General features: G+C 46.2%; 1 protein-coding gene across 2 annotated transcripts in view; it reads left to right on the forward strand.

Annotated features, from left to right (window-relative positions):
- The window catches only part of LIPA (lipase A, lysosomal acid type), a 101,741-nt gene that overhangs the window by 72,990 nt on the left and 12,008 nt on the right, over positions 1-16,743 (forward strand). For both annotated transcript variants that reach the window (XM_082854142.1, XM_082854141.1), the window contains exons 4-6: positions 13,595-13,793; positions 14,916-15,025; positions 16,566-16,702. In XM_082854142.1, the coding sequence (XP_082710268.1) occupies positions 13,595-13,793; positions 14,916-15,025; positions 16,566-16,702 (446 nt within the window). The remainder of the gene's footprint in view (positions 1-13,594; positions 13,794-14,915; positions 15,026-16,565; positions 16,703-16,743) is intronic.

Consider the following 16,743-nt stretch of genomic DNA (forward strand, 5'->3'; position numbering starts at 1 on the left):
AGAGAATGTGCCTCCTCTTCTTTTTCTATATCCACCTCTAGGCTTCTCTTTCCTACAACAATTAAAGCATATAGTGCCAGATGCCCTATGGTATGTATCTCAGCCACTGCAGGTGAAGGTGCCTGGGAAGTGAGCATCCTTTTTTTTTTTTTTGCGGTACGCGGGCCTCTCACTTTTGTGGCCTGTCCCGTTGCAGAGCACAGGCTCCGGACGCGCAGGCTCAGCAGCCATGGCTCACGGGCCCAGCCGCTGCGCGGCATGTGGGATCTCCCCGGACCAGGGCACGAACCTGTGTCCCCTGCATCGGCAGGCGGACTCTCAACCACTGCGCCACCAGGGAAGCCCTCACCACACAGCTTTAAACTAAGGTTCCACAAGGAATGTGGTACCTATAAATAAATAACGGAGGTGACATCGGCAAGATGGCAGAATAGGAGATCCCCAGCTCTAGCCCCCGCACAGAAACTCCAACTTAGCAACTATCCACAGACAAGAATGCCTTTGTTAGCACCCCTGAACCCAGGGGTAAGGTTACAGCATCACAGAAGAACACAAAAACTGAGAAAAACTACATTAAGAAGGGTAAGAGGAATAGCTTCACTTCATCCTTGATAAATGAATAATGTTTTAACGTATCTTGTAATGACTTATAAATAGTACAGATGTACGGCATTATTTTCTTAAAAGCATTAATTTCTTAAAAGATAAGCAGACTGAATTTCCCTATTCCTGTTTTGAAATTCTTTCTCTCTCTCAGGTTCTAAGCTTAATTTCAGATGGCCAAGTAAATGGTCACAAGAGCATAAGGTACGATGGTGGCCTGGCGAAGAGAAGAAAGGGCTGAACTGAAGCCTTATAACAGGGGAGCCTAGAGAGGACCTGACAGCTCCTCCAGGATGGGAGTCAAGAGTGACTATGCAGTTTCTGGTCTAGGTCCAGGAGGACAAGGGTGTGATTAATAGAGGGGGAGTCAGGAGGGGAAGGGGCATGGATGAGCTGGGTTCCATGTTGGGTGTGAAGGATTGTGTGTATTCTTTTTGTCTATCTGACTTAAATAAGCCAAATTAGTACCGCTGACAACACTGCTCCTGAATGGGAGTGAAGGACAGTGCAGAGCCTCAGCGCCGTGCTCTGCCTTGGACCATGGAAATGCAAACCATCAGAGAAACACCTATGCAGTTTTCAGGAGAATCACAAATTCCTTTAGATAAGTAAGTCACTTGTCACAGATTTCCTCCAAAACTCGCCTCTGAGCTTAGCTCACAGCAGGTGTTATATACATACCACTGATCCTCTACAGGGAGGCCTCGCAGAACAGAGGAAAAGGGTGGGGACTTAATGCTATCACCAGACTTGGTTTAGAGTGCATTCAGTCTGTTCCCCATTCTGAAAACCAAGGGTATCCACTGCCCCAATCCACACACCCCTGCCAATAAATGAATGAATATAGAATATAACCCGTAGAACCAGAGAGTGATAAAGACTAATGGGGAACTTTGAGATCATCCCAGCCAATCGACTGTTTTTACAGATGAAGAATCCAAGGCCTACAGAGGAGAAAGCACAGAAGTATTTAGGGGCAGGCGGAATTCTCCTGATTCTTCTTCCTACCACCTGAGAGCAAATCAAAAAGGATGCTTGGGCTTCCCTGGTGGCGCAGTGGTTGAGAGTCCGCCTGCCGATGCAGGGGACACGGGTTCGTGCCCTGGTTCGTGCCCGTGTACCGCAGGAAAAAAAAAAAAAAAGCTGTGTGGTGAGCATCTTTCAGTCCTGTCTCAGTGACCCCCTCTGATTGTATGTAGAGCCTCACTTGGGGATCACTGGAACTTTTTTATGATCACAGGACTTGGCCACATGGCTCCTCTACCCATGCCAACTGCTCTCCTTTCTGCCAACCTCCCTGTTCTCATCCATCTTACGTAGTTTTGCAGGATTAAGCTTTGTAGAGCCCAGGTATAATTATATGATATGGCCACTCAGCAATCTTCATGAGCCTCTTAAATGAAGATAACACCATTCCTTAATATTTTGTCCTAGCTGTTGTCTTTACTGTTCACCCTCATTTTATACAGCAGTGGCCCTTTGAAGTTCACCATGGATATGTGCAAGAACTTCATGATTCCTCAAACTAGTGATTACAGTTATGGGCTATGATGTCTACGGTGACTTCCTCTGTAGAATGGGATAGAATACCTCTTTCACAAGGTTTATGAGGAGTGCTTGAGAACCACTGGTTGCCAGCTGTGTTTACCCATCATCTAAGAAACATTTATCAACTGCACAGGTTTAAATTGGCACCATAGCCAAATTGCAAATGGTATAACTGAAGTTGTATCTGTGATAAGTATCAAAGAACTGCTCTCTCACATGCTGAAATCCAAATGAGTTATTTCCCTTTTGCTAAATTCTCCCTGGGCCTCAGCTGGTGACACAACCCTCTGGATTGGTGTTCACTCTGCCCACCATCTTTATTTCTATGCATTCCTAAAAACATTTTTTTTTTCTGTCCTTCCAGCCCCACCCAGCTTAACTGCCAACTCTCCATGCTGCTTGAGCATGAAGGAGACACACTTCCTCCAAACTCCCAGATGCCTTGCTAACACCCCTCCTGAGGTGTTTTTCTTCCTCTGCTTCGGGGTTAACTCACGTGTGTACTTCTCTCTCCCCGCCATCCCTCCCTGCAACAACTCTTTGAAGGCAGAGGCTGTGTCTTTGTCACCTCTGTGTTCCTCACAGCAACCAGCAGCACCAGGTTGCCTGCATGGGTGGCCTAATTAAGAGATATATCGGGCAGTCTTCAGAATTGGGATTCTGAAGTGCATGAAGGCAATGGATCCTCTCTCTAGTAAAATAAAATAGACATTTGTGCACACACAGATTTTATATTAAGATGCAGAGGTTGTGTGGACTCAGTAAAGGATCCCCTGATTTATTTTTATTTAAAAAATTTTTCTTTATTGAAGTAGAGTTGATTTACAGTGTTGTGCCAGTCTCTGCTGTACAGTGCAGTGACTCAGTTATACACATATAGACATTCTTTTTTCATATTCTTTTCCATTATGGTTTATCACAAGATACTGAATATAGTTCCCTGTGCTCTACAGTAGGTCCTTGTTGTTTATCCATTCTAAATGTAATAGTTTGCATCTGCCAACCCCGAAGTCCCAGTCCATCCCTTTCCCTCCCCTTCTCCCCCTTGGCAACCACAAGTCTGTTCTCTATGTCTATGAGTCTGTTTCTGTTTTGTAGACAGGTTCATTTGTGCCATATTTTAGATTCCACATGTAAGTGATATCATATGGTATTTGTCTTTCTCTTTCTGACTTACTTCACTTAGTATGATAATCTCTAGTCGCATCCATGTTGCTGCAAATGGCATTATTTCATTCTTTTTTATTCCATTGTATATATGTACCACATCTTCTTTATCCATTCATCTGTCGATGGACATTTAGGTTGTTTCCACGTTTTGGCTATTGTGAACAGTGCCGCTGTGAACATAGGGGTGCATGTATCTTTTTGAATTATAGTTTTGTCCGGGTATATTCCCAGGAGTGGGATTGCTGGGTCATATGGTAATTCTATTTTTAGTTTTCTGAGGAACCTCCATACTGTTTTCCATAGTGGCTCTACCAATTTACATTCCCACCAAGAGTGTAGGAGGGTTCCCTTTTCTCCACACCCTCTCCAGCACTTGTTATTTGTAGACTTTTTAATGATGGGCATTCTGACCGGTGTGAGGTGGTACCTCATTGTGGTTTTGATTTGCATTTCTCTAATAATTAGCGATGTTGAGCATCTTTTCATGTGCCTACTGGCCATCTGTATGTCTTCTTTGGAGAAATGTCTTATTAAGGTCTTCTGCCCATTTTTCAATTGGGTTGTTTGTTTTTTTGTTGTTGAGCTGTATGAGCTGTTTGTATATTTTGGAGATTAAGCCTTTGTCTGTTGCATCATTTGCAAATATTCTCTCCCATTCCGTAGGTTGTCTTTTCATTTTTTTATGGTTTCCTTTGCTGTGCAAAAGCTTGTAAGTTTGATTAGGTCCCATTTGTTTATTTTTGTTTTTAATTCTGTTGCCTTGGGAGACTGACGAAAGAAAACAGTGGTACAATTTATGTCAGAGAATGTTTTGCCTATGCTCTCTTCTAGGAGTTTTATGGTGTCATGTCTTGTGTTTACGTGTTTAAGCCATTTTGAGTTTATTTTTGTGTATGGTGTGAGGATGTGTTCTAAGTTCATCGATTTACATGCATCTGTCCAGCTTTCCCAATACCACTTGCTGAAGAGACGGTCTTTTTCCCATTTTATAATCTTGCTTCCTTTGTCAAAGATTAATTGACCATAGGTGTGTGGGTTTATTTCTGGGCTCTCTATTCTGTTCCATTGATCCATATGCCTGTTTTTGTACCAATTCCACACTGTTTTAAAGAATCCCCTGATTTAGGCAATCCTTTGTCTGTCTGGTCAGACCTCTACTAACTAGGAAGCTTGAAATGTGTATTTAGAAAACTGTTAGTGACCTGTGGAGTGTATTTGGGCTGTTTCTCAATGTTAAGCAAACTTCTCTATCAAGTGTTGAGCTACCCCTACTTTGCACTAACTCCAATAAGGGAATTGAAATTCAGAAATCCGTCCTTTATAGGGAAGTGGTTATATTTTAATCTGCTCAGCCTTATTTCAGAAGGTCACGGGATGCTGGCACTAGAAGGATCTCAGAGTCCTGCCTGGGCCGGCAGTTTGGAGAACTTGCATTTTTTTTTTTTGCGGTACACGGGCCTCTCACTGTTGTGGCCCCTCCTGTTGTGGAGCACAGGCTCCGGACACTCAGGCTCAGCGGCCATGGCTCACGGGCCCAGCCGCTCCGCGGCATGTGGGATCTTCCCAGACCAGGGCACGAACCCGTGTCCCCTGCATCGGCAGGCGGACTCTCAACCACTACGCCACCAGAGAAGCCCGAACTTGCATTTTTAACATAACTCTCTAGTGGATTCCAAGGGAAAATCCTTGGGTTTGGGAACCCAGGTTCTAGATCAACACTCTCATTTTACTGGGCATGACTGTTAGGTTCAAAGAGGGAAGGGGATTTGCTTTAGGTCAAAAGTTAGTGGCCCAGCCAGTTTGACTCCGGGTTCAGTGTCCTTTGAACTGTAGTGTGCGGCCTTATGTAGTAAGTATTGAGCAACTTGATCCTATGATAGTCAGCATATTTATTTGTTGGTTAAAACAAAGAAATAGAGAAAGGCCTTGCCTAAAATACATAAAATAGCAACAGTAACAGCGAGGCTGACTTACTTCTGCCTAACTAGGAAATAAACTGTAAAATAAAGCAATCATCAAAAAAAACACCAACCGTGGAACATTTATGTCTGAAAAGCAGTATGTGTCTGATAGCCTGGTGAGTGAGTTCATTCTGGAGTGTGAGTAATTGCCTTCGTGCACAAACAGGGTTTTTGAACTTTGCCGTGGGGTTGCCCATTGAACTTTTTGAGTCATAATTGAAAATTCACAACGTGGCTTGTGAGTTAGGTTTCGGGGGGAAAGACCATCAGGCTATGGTTTAAAAAAAACAACCTTGGTTTTGACTATACGTTTTAGGTTTCTGACCAATTTCTGGGTTTTCTGTTCTTCCCTTGTACGTGGTTCCTAAGGAAACCATTTCCTAAACACAGTGCTCTAACAAGCTAAACAGAGGCCTTGATCAGCTGGGATGTAATTCCTCGCCTCCCAGTGGCACTGGACAGACGTAGGGCCATTAATCAGTGCCCGGGCTTGTTGACTCTAGCTCCCTGAGCTCACTCCCAGGCTCACTTGGACCTTGATGGTACACGGGGCAGGGGGCTGTATTCAGACCCTCTGCGTAACGGAGCATCACGAGGCAGCGTCAGCTGCACAGCACAGCTTGTCTCGTAATGGCCGGTGGGAGCTGGGGCTAAGAGTCAGAGTGGAAGGGAAGAGAGCGCTGTGCCCGGCACCCCTCCCTCCTCCAGTACTCCCTCCCTGCCTGCTGCCTAACCTCGATGTCGCTTCAGGGAGGAGTTCCCCAGCTCTCACACCTGCTCAGGCTGACCCCTGGCCACGTATTCTCATAGCTCTTTGTGTTTCCTTCATAGCAGTTAAGACAGGTAAGACAATAAATAATAGCGTATTCTGTCAGGGGTGATGCTTATAACCTCGGTCCTCCCCACTAGACCATGAGCTCTCGGAGAGCCCAGACCTTTTCTGATTACTTGATGATCTCTCCCACCCAAGGCTTCAGTCTACCTGCTTCTACAGTCCTGGTCCTCCTGGGGACCGGGTTGACCAAAGCATCCGCACTTTCTAGTGTTCCTTGCCCAAGAGCACGTTGAATTAAGGATCCCCCTGAGCTCAGAGGCACCGTACCTCTGTTTGAAGGCAGGCTGTGGTAGCAGAGGAGGGCAGGGGAAGCAGAAAGGCAGTTTGGCATGGAGATAACAAGCACTTTGGTGTCACGTAATCACATGGTTCCCGGTTCCACCATATACTAATTGTATTTACATCCTTGGGCAAATCATTTCTTTTTTCTATGCCTCAGGGTCCCTGTCTGTAACGTAGGAAGGATAACATAAATGGCGTAGTGCCATCCTGGGTACACAGTAAACTCTAATTAAGGCAGTCCTGGAAAGCGCACATGGTATATGTGGGGTGGGTATCTCTCTGTGTGTGTGAATATGCGCTGTTGGGTGTTTTTTTATTTCTTTCCTTGCTTTATTCCTTCATTATTGCTTTCATTCATCAAATTTGCCTGGAGCGAGCACCACGTGGCAGACTCAGCATTGGGTGCCACGGAGGCTGCAGTGAATGAGACGGACCGATAGCTGCCTTCTTGTTGCTTAGCGATCAAAGTGACCACCACTGCGGCTGGTGGGGCGAATGGCATCCCGAGGATGGGGTGTTTTTCTTCCCTGCTCTGTGATCCCGGCACTATTGTGTTTCCTTCTGCCGAGGGTCACCCCCTTTCCAGCAGGGTGACTGTGAAGTGTGAGTGCAGTGATCTGGGCAGTGGCAAGGTCTGCATGCCTTTCTGAACACTTCCTGTGGTTGGGCCATGTGCTGCACTCTGTGTGAACTGTCACATGACTTGTCACACAGCTCTTGGATGTAAGGGCTCTTATTACCCCCTGTTACAGAGGAGGAAACCAAGGTTACAGAGGTTAATTAGCTTGCTTATTATAAAGTAGCTGGTGGTTGGTAGTAAAGGCAGGATTCCCATGGCTTGTGATGGCATGTCTGCCCCTTGGGCTCTTAGCACTGCAGCAATGTCTCTGATCAAGGGACAGCGTGCAAAGTGCTTGATTTAGATAACCTGTGTACCAGCTTCCATTGCTTAAGTTCCTGGTGATGAGTGCTTTGGAGATAAGCCTCTCCTTATTTCTCCCTCCAGTGAATATAAGGTGTTGTGGCCGAGCCTTCCCACTAATGTTATTTGTTGACAGTGTTTTGGGCTGTCTTTGAGGCCAAGTCTTCACATTAGAATTAGACTACAAAAATTCACCCAGTCGTCCCCTGTTGTGGATAAATAAAAGTCTGCTCTTGATTATTCTTGATTATTCTAGGAGGCCCTAGAGCTACCTTCAGGGGCCTCTTGGATGCTGGACCCGGGACCTTCGCATCTGGTTGGCCTCTTCTCTGGGCCAGCCTGGTGCAGCAGAGGACTGGACATGCTCCCCTTTTAATGAAGCCACTTTGAGCACAGCTATGGATGGGCTACATCAGAAGAGCTGAGGGAGCTTGCCGAAAATAAATATTTCCAGGCTCCGTCTCTGGACTTCCTGATTCCCTAAATCAGGACCAAGGGCAGAAATGTGCGTGGAGTGCCCCCAGACAATTTTGAGATGTAGCCACTTCTAGGAAATAGTGCTTGGCTTGATTTGAAGTGGCCACGTACACACGGCATATTTATAAGCGCTCCCCCTGTCCCCTACCTCTTTATCTTTGAATGAAGTTTTCTTTAGAGTCGTGGTTACAAGCAAGGACTTTAGAATGGGGCTGACTTGGGTTTCAGTTCTGGCTCACTGCTTAGGTGATTGTTTCAGAGCAGGTTACCTATCCTCTCTCTCCAGGCATCAGTTACCTCATCTGTAACATGGGGGTGGATCTTAACAGCTCTCTTTGCAACAGTGTAATCCATGTGAAACGTGGTGCATGATAGGTAGCTGTTACTGATGAATAGTAATAATAACAACAAATCCACCAGATGCCACAATGCTGGCTAGAGTTTGTCTTAAGTAGTCGGGGCAGATTCAGGAAGCCCCCTGGGCCCTGGCTCTTTGGGTGATCGACAGCCTATCTTTGGCGTGGTTGAACCAGCCCTTGGACTTTGGCTTTGTCCAGTCTCATGGCTGGCTGCAGGGAGGTCTAAAGTGAGGGGTGATCCCGACTTTGCATTACTCAGTATGGGGTGCCAGGGATGCGTGTGCACCATAAGCCAGGTCCTTGTTGCCATTTTGTCTAGAACCTGCCTTTGCAGAAGGAGATGGGGGGCCCTTATGCCACTTACAGCCCGTCTTCTAAGCTTTTCTAGAAGATTTTAGGTCATGCAGGCTCCTGCCAAACTAGCAAGCAGCCAGGTCTCTCTCTTCTTCAGGCCCAGGAGACATCCTGCCCGCCTCTGAGTCCTGGTTTGGGATTGGTGGCTGTGCAACTCTGCACAGGTTACTTAGCCACACTGCCTCAGAGTCCTTATCTGAAAAATGGGGGTGAAAACTCGTCCCCAAATGTGTTAGTTTCCTACTGCTGCTGTAACAAACTACCACGAACTTAGTGGCTGTAAACAGCATAAATTTATTACCTTACTCTTCTGGAGGCCAGAAGTCCTAAGATCAAGGTGTTCTTAGGGCTGCCTTTTGGAGGCACTTGGGGAAGATCCATTCACTTGCCTTTTCCAGCATCTGGACGCTGCCCACATTCCTCGGCTTCTGGCCCCATCCTCCATCTCCAAAGCCAGTAGGGTAGCATTTTCCAGTCTCTCTCTGATTCTGACCCTCTTAGAAGGGGCCTTGTGATTACACTGGGCCCACCGGATAATCTCGGATGCTACCCCATCTCAAGATCCTTAATCACGTCTGCCAAGTTCCTTTTGCCATTAGCCTTTTCTCGGCTAAAGAATGCCACTTCATGTTGTCTTTCTTCACAGAGCTTGCGTTCTAGTAATGATTTATTACGTTTGTACATTTATTATTATTGTGAGTCACTATTATTTATCAGCCATTGTACCATCCCCACTTTAGAAAAGGACATCGATACTCCAGAGATATTGAGTAAATTCTAAAGGGTTACATACCCAGTAAGAACCAAAGTCTATTTCATGCCAACGCGCGGATCTTTGTGGTCTCCTCCTCTCTTCCTCCTTCTTTTGGTTCTTTGTTGGACCTCAGCTGATTTCTCACACCATTTTTGAGCAAAGTGGAGGCCTGTCCAGACACTGCCCTGGTAGAGAAGGCCAGTGCTTGGGAGGCAGGAGGAACTTGCCCGTGCACCCAGTCATCTTCCTCTTGTGAGGCTGTGGGCTCAGCAGATTCATTTTTGGAGGCTGAGTAATCCCCTCCTGGCTTCCACCCACGTTTGGCCCCATCAGGCAGGCAGCGCCGTGGCGGCCTGTCACCGGGCTGCATTTCTTTGCTGGCTCTGTGCTAACTACGTAGGTGACTGTGAAGAAGTCACTTGCCCTCTCTGGGCCAAGGTAGTTTTAGGCCTTTCCCTCAGCCCCCAGCCCTCGTACAGCCAGTTTGGACAAGCTAATTGCAGGGCACAGCAGGAAAGGCAGCCCTTGTCCTGACCTGTTGGTTTGTTGCTCAAAGACAGACCAGGCTGCAGGTGCTGGAGTGTGTGGGCTAGGCTGGTCCTTGGAAGAATTGCCTGAGCGGGCAAGGTTGCATATCGTGGCCTGGCCTCCTGTTCTCTGTCTCCTCCATCCATCTACTGGAGATTCCTTTCTTCCAAGCACTTGGTCCAACTCCCTCCAAAATAGCTTTCTGTCTTTGGCTTGTCATTCCCTGAGGGCCTCTGTACGTTGTAGAATGACTCTGTTGTTAGCCTTTCCCGTAGCAAAACCGCTAAGAGCATGGACCCTGGCATTAGACTTACGTAGATTCGAATCCCAGCTCCCCCACTTTTTAGCTCTTATCCAATCTTGTGCAAATTACTTGACTTCTGTTGGCCACAATTTCTTGTTCTGTTAAATGGAGATAGTACTAACTTCATAGGATTTTCAGCACAGTGCCTTAGAGCACAGGGGTGCATCATAATATAGCTAGCTGTTAATTCAATCGGCTTCTCTCAGCAGGATGAAAAGAAATCTGATTAAAGTAATTCACTGGAAGGTGTGAATGGCAGTAGGTTTAACCCTCCTAGAGAGAAACCTCTTTTTCCTGCAAATCCTTAAATCCTTGATTGGTGGCCGGGATGGGAAAGATGACATAATGCCTTCCTTTCTCCCCACTCGCCCCCTCTTAGGAGCAGGTGGGAGAAGCTGGCAGACATGTGAGTAGGCCCGTCACAGTGCCCTTGTCTATTCTGCTGCCCTTTTGCATTCGCTAAATGCCAGAGGGAAGGGACGAGCAGTTTAGCACCCATTTTCCATCCCAGGACGGGATTTGTTAATATTTTCTCTTTGTTGGTGGCCCATCGTGTCTAATGGAATCACGGGCATGGGAAGCCCAGTGGGTTGTATCCTCTGCAGCTTCCTCCTTAGAGGCCCCTTTTGTTCTGGGAGGAAAGGGAGCTGGCCACACCTGCAAGGATGTGCAGCCCTGAAGGAAGTCCTTCATATCCCCTCTATGCGCAGGTCAGACAAGGCACCATGCCCTCCCAGCGGTTCCCCAAGCTGCCTGTGCATCAGACTCCTGGAGGGAGCGTTTACATTTTACAGTACACTCTGGGGTCCCATCGGGCTGAGGCCTGGGATGTGGTGCCAGTTCTCTGCCAATCCAGGCTGCCGTTTCTTCACCCGAACCCTTTGTGGGGCACTCTGTCTCTTACTTAAGAACCGGCTCGAATATTACTCCCCTGGCTGAGTACTTTTCTCTTTCCTCTGGGCTTTCCTGCGTGGTGGTCTGACCTTTTCCACACTGGGCTAGAAGGTAATCGTGTGTCTGTCTCCTTCACTAGAATGGAGCTCCGTGGGGGAGGGAGCATGGCTTACCCACTTTCGTGTCCCTGAATCTAACACAGTGACTAACACATAGTAGGTACCAGGACAGGTTTATACAAGATGTAACGTGTGTTCTGAATCACTCGATTTCTTTTGACTTCTAGTGCACTGCTTATTATACAGTAGAATTCTCAGTAAAAGCTCTTCCGATGAATGAGTAGGACGCAGCTGAGAGGCTGAGGTTGCCGAGATGCCATTTCTCAGCATGTGTCTTTCCATGCCAGCCCCTTTCCTCCCCTGCTGGCATTTCCCACGAGAAAGCCGTGCGGTCTGCCATATGCTTTGAGTTCTTGGCCCGGATCCTCCAGATTTGGAAACACCTGGCTTTCCAAGAACAGATTCACTGTTTTCTTCCTGGGTGCCACCTCTTCTGTCTGTTCCTTGAGCTTTTCATATTCAGCTGGAAGTGAGGGATGGGGGAATCCCAACAAACAAGAAGAGAATTAGAAAAACAAGCGACTTCGATCCGCTCCCTTCCCCCGTGACAGGTGTCTTAACAAATCCCTGAGTTTTCTCCACCATCCCCTCCCCCGACACACACTGGATGGCTTTGCTGTCACCCTGGGGTCTGCATGGTCTGGTTGTGCGCGCGCGCGTGCGTGTGTGTGTGTGTGTAGGTGTGTTTTCTTTGTCCTTGTGCAGTTACTTTCATTTTGTAGGTACCCAGCTGATTGTGGCATAGAGTTAATGGATGTCCACAGATTACCCTTTAATGTAAACAGTTTATTTAAATTCCAAAGTAATTAAACATATTTTCTTTGTTTCTTTTTCTATTAAACAGAGACTCTTTATAACCTGGATTGCAGTAGTGGTTGTTTTAGGCAAAGCCAAGTCCATGGAAGTTCAATGTCCAGGGAGAATATAGGAACTTTGGGAAACCCTTCAATGGAGTGTAGGGCGAGGGGTCTGGGAATGTTTTAAGCCTCGTGCAGGGGTGAATGGTAGGTACGGGCTGCAGTGGGGGTATTTGCAGGTATTGTTGGAAGCCCCTCAGCCACCATAATTGGCACATGTGCATGGTGGGCACACATGCATGGTGGGCACACATGCATGGTGGGCACATGCCTGAGTTGGCCGCCTGCACTTTCCTGGGCTTCACGCTCACCTCCTGGAAAAGTGTCAGTGGCTCCTAATTGCCTGTGGGAATCCAGAAGTTATTTGTTGGTGATGCTTAAAGAGTTTCCTGGTATATCTTCAACTTGCCAACTCCTAAATTTCTCCCTTGAAGCCTTCTGTGGGGTTAGGGAGGGAAGTGCAGAGAGATTTCAGGGGAATTTGAAATTTTCCCCATCAAGAAAAGGTAGGCAGAGAAAAACAAATACCGTGTGCTGACACGTATGTATGGCATCTAAAAAAAAAATGGTTCTGAAGAACCTAGGGGTAGGACAGGAATAAAGATGCAGATGTAGAGAATGGACTTGAGGACATGGGGAGGGGGAAGGGTAAGCTGGGACGAAGTGAGAGAGTGGCACGGACATATATACACTACCAAATGTAAAACAGATAGCTAGTGGGAAGCAGCCACCTAGCACAGGGAGATCAGCTCCGTGCTTTGTGACCACCTAGAGGGGTGGGATAGGGAGGGTGGGAGGGAGATGCAAGAGGGAGGGGATGTGGGGATATATGTATACATATAGCTGAAACTAACTTTGTGATACAGCAGAAAGTAACACGACATTGTAAAGCAATTATAATCCAATAAAGATGTTAAAGAAAAAAGAAAAAGAAAGAAAAGGTAGGCAGCTGACTCCTGGTCCCTGAAAACTGGCACCTGACCCCACTTCCAGCTCAGTCCTGGCCTGGCTGCCCCACTCTCTATCTTGCTCTCCCCTCCTCGGTTCTCCCACCCCCACCGAAACCCGTCCTCCTTTCTCAGGACTCTGTCCTGTGAAGTTGGCTGCACAGCCTCAGGTTTCACTAAGTGTCTGAAGAGGCACAGGTTGGAACCAGCAAAAGGAATCTGGCCCCCATCGTGCTCTCCTTCTGCCTCGCTCTAACTCTCCTTTCCCCAGCAGGGGCCACCGCAGTGCCCACGCTCCTTCTCTCTGACTGGTGACCAGCAGCAGCACCTCTTGGAACAAGGCAGTCCTGCCCCACTGCTCCCCATATGTTGCCAAGGTCTTTTCTTGCTTAGCCTGACTTCCTGGTCTTTTAAGGTCCAGTCTTCTTCCTCATGGCCCAGCCCCAGAGCACCTTGGGTGTGTGAGAAGTGTCTTAATGTGCCCAAGGAAGACATACAGCTCCCAAGCGCCCTTCACACAAGTACATATAGTACAGTTACCACGGAATGATAATGCTACCTCAGTCTTGTTTCTGTTTCCTTATTTGCTTTGTGATCTTTTGTGACTTTTCTGATTAGCAAGATATCATGTTTGTTTTGAAGCTTAGTGCTGCTAACTCCTAAACATGATTGCTTTCCAGGTCCCAAACCAGTTGTGTTCCTGCAGCATGGCTTGCTGGCAGATTCCAGTAACTGGGTCACAAACCTGCCCAACAGCAGCCTGGGCTTCATTCTGGCAGACGCGGGTTTTGATGTGTGGATGGGGAACAGCAGGGGAAACACCTGGTCTCGGAAACACAAGACCCTCTCCATAGACCAAGATGAGTTCTGGGCCTTCAGGTATCTTTGAATTGATTATGACGGGGGGGTCTTTTTCCTTGGTACCCTCAACATAGACACTGGGGAGGCAAATAGACAGGAAACTCAAGGTCATATGATGGGAAACTAATGGTTTATGAAAAGTTTTATGCCTTGTTAGGAATTTAATAAATAGCAGTAAGGTAAATTATAAATAAATGATTACATTTATGGGTTACATTCAATAAGGGATTTTTAGTTATTTTGACATTCCTGGTGGTGCGGGTGTCGCTGTGTAAATTGTGTACCATACCCTTCTCCCTTCCTCCATAAACACGTCCTGCAAGTATTCACTCCTCTTATTTCTAGAAGTTCTCCTCTTCTCTCTCTTACTTCTGGCTCTACCAGTTGATCACTGCATGATATTAGGCATGTGGCATAAGCCCTGTGTCTGTTGCCTTTTTGTAAAGTGGGGATAATAAATACCTTTCTCATAAGGTCACTGGGGGCTTAAAGGAGAGGATACAAGGAAAGAGGCTGGCACAGAGCCTGGCACAGCGCAAGTGGTGGTTACAGTCAGTACACATGCGTACAGGTTCAGGGCTGTGTCTCTGTACCAGGCATTAGAGAAAGTCAGCACCATGACTCCTTCAGGCTTGCTTCCCCATTTGTAAAACCAGAACCTACCCGAGGCCGTGAAACACAGGAATGAGAGCTTTTACCAAAGGCATCTCCAAGAATATACTCGTTGTTACACTGTTTGTAATAGCGAGAAATTGGAAACTACCAAATGCCCATCAGCAGTGAGTGAACAAATAAAGTGTCATGTATTTACACAATGACCAGCCGACAGCTGTATGTGACGGCAAAGATGAAGTCGGATGCAGAATGATACACGCTGTTTGATCCCATTCATAGAAAAGTTCCCAAATGGATCAAACTAACTTAGGGTTTAAGAAAGGAGGATAGTGGTTATTTTGGGGAGGCATGGTTAGCAAGGAGCCCAGGGAGGCTTCTGCAGCGCTGGTAACGTTCAGTTCCCTGTGCTCAGGGCTGGTTTACCCAGCTGTGTTCAGTTTGTGATAACTGATCAAGCAGCACACTTGTATGGTGTCGTAGTTGCATGCAATGTCTCAATGAAAAATTTCCTTGTTTGGATTACAGTTACGATGAGATGGCAAATTATGACCTACCAGCTTCAGTTAACTTCATTCTGAATAAAACTGGCCAAGAACAAGTGTATTATGTGGGCCATTCTCAAGGCACCACGATAGGTATGTATAAAATAAAGATGGGAGGTTGATATAATGTTTTGTTACAGTTTGTTCCTTCTTAAAAGTGAACTATAAAAAAAATAATGTTCAGATAGAATTTTGTGTTTGTTTTTTAATGCCAGGCAGAAATAATGAATAGGGCAAAGAATTTTGGTAATATTGAGTCTCCTCTGGAAATTCAGACAAACATAAATAGATGAACATGGTGTATGGTTCCCTTGATTGAAGGAATCAATGTAAACCACAGCCTATTACATGTTTTCCTAGTTAAGTGATATGGGGATGTGAGAGAGTGGAAAACAGAAAGTTGTATAAGTGCAGAGACTTTTATAAAGAAAACAAGGAAATACACTGATTTTTTAAAGTGAAGTGGAATAAAGCTAGCTCCAAGGATGCCATAGTACACTTTATTTACAAATAATTTTTTAAAGTCATATATATTTTTAATTTATGCTGATGATAAAAGTATTATGTGTTCATTGTAAACAGAAACAGAAAATTTAGCAAAGTTTTAAAAAAATAAAAATTGCCATGAGTTCTCTGGTGGCCTAGTGGTTAGGACTTTGAGCTTTCACTGCCTCGTCCTGGGTTCAATCCCTGGTCAGGCAACTGAGATCCTTCAAGCCACGCGTTGGCTTACCCCCCCCCCCCCAAAAATGCTCATAATTCGAGCAAACAAGAGTTCCTCTGATTAGGGACTAGAGACCTGTCCCGTAATTTATTTAATTCCCCTGTTAGTGTTTCCTATGACTCATATCTTTGTGTTCCTATCACACAGTCTGCTTAGAATACATTCCTAGAAGACAGCTATGATGTGAAAGGTAGGAATGCTTTGAAGTGTCTCCTTATGCGTGGTTAAGCTGCCTTGTCCTCACTACCACTCCTCTTGGTCACCTTGAGAGGCTTCAAGCAACAAGTAACATGGACGTAATTGCCCTCCTTATTAATGGACTTAAGCATTTCTTGCATCTATATTCGTTTTTCCATGACTTGTCCATTGGTGTCCTTTGCCCCACTGCTTTCAAAATTGACATTCTGGGGCCAAGTTTAAGGCAAGAAGTGACCTGAGAGGAAGCTAAAAGATATTTTAAAGCTAGAGGATTCTAAATGTGTAAGTTCCTTTTGAGTCCTTGGCGACTGCGTTGAGCACCTTTGTACATCATTCTTGGTGATGGGGGCGGGGGCAGTAGGCGATGGACACAGTGGGGTGGAGCTGTTAGGAATAGTCTTCGATTCCCTGGCTTACATCATTAAAGGAACGGAAAACATCTTCTAGTTCTAGCAACCCGGATTTCTTCCAGTGCATATGTAGGCTGAAAATCAAAACAAGCACTTAGCAAAACTTGATATACTGGTTTAACCAAATTCAGTGTTTTTGCACGTAGGAGTTCAGAGGCCCTTGTTTCAGGAGTTTTGCCTCCTGGCATTGCTTGCACAGGTCTCAGATTGCCACTAGAAGGCGACACGCATGCCTGCCCTTGCCTTTTCAGAGAAGAGTCCCAGAAGATGGAATTCTCTTATTTTCCTTTTGTTCCCACAGGTTTCATAGCATTTTCACGGATCCCGGAGCTGGCCAAAAAGATTAAAATGTTTTTTGCCCTGGCTCCCGTGACCTCAGCCCAGTTCGCTACTAGCCCTCTAGTTAAATTAGGACGATTTTCAGATCTTCTCATTAAGGTACTTGGATTCCCCCCACCTCCACTCCCTTCCCTCACAGA

The sequence above is a fragment of the Leucopleurus acutus genome, assembly GCF_964270905.1.
Source record: "Leucopleurus acutus genome assembly, chromosome: 14".
Taxonomy (NCBI): Eukaryota; Metazoa; Chordata; class Mammalia; order Artiodactyla; family Delphinidae; genus Leucopleurus; species Leucopleurus acutus.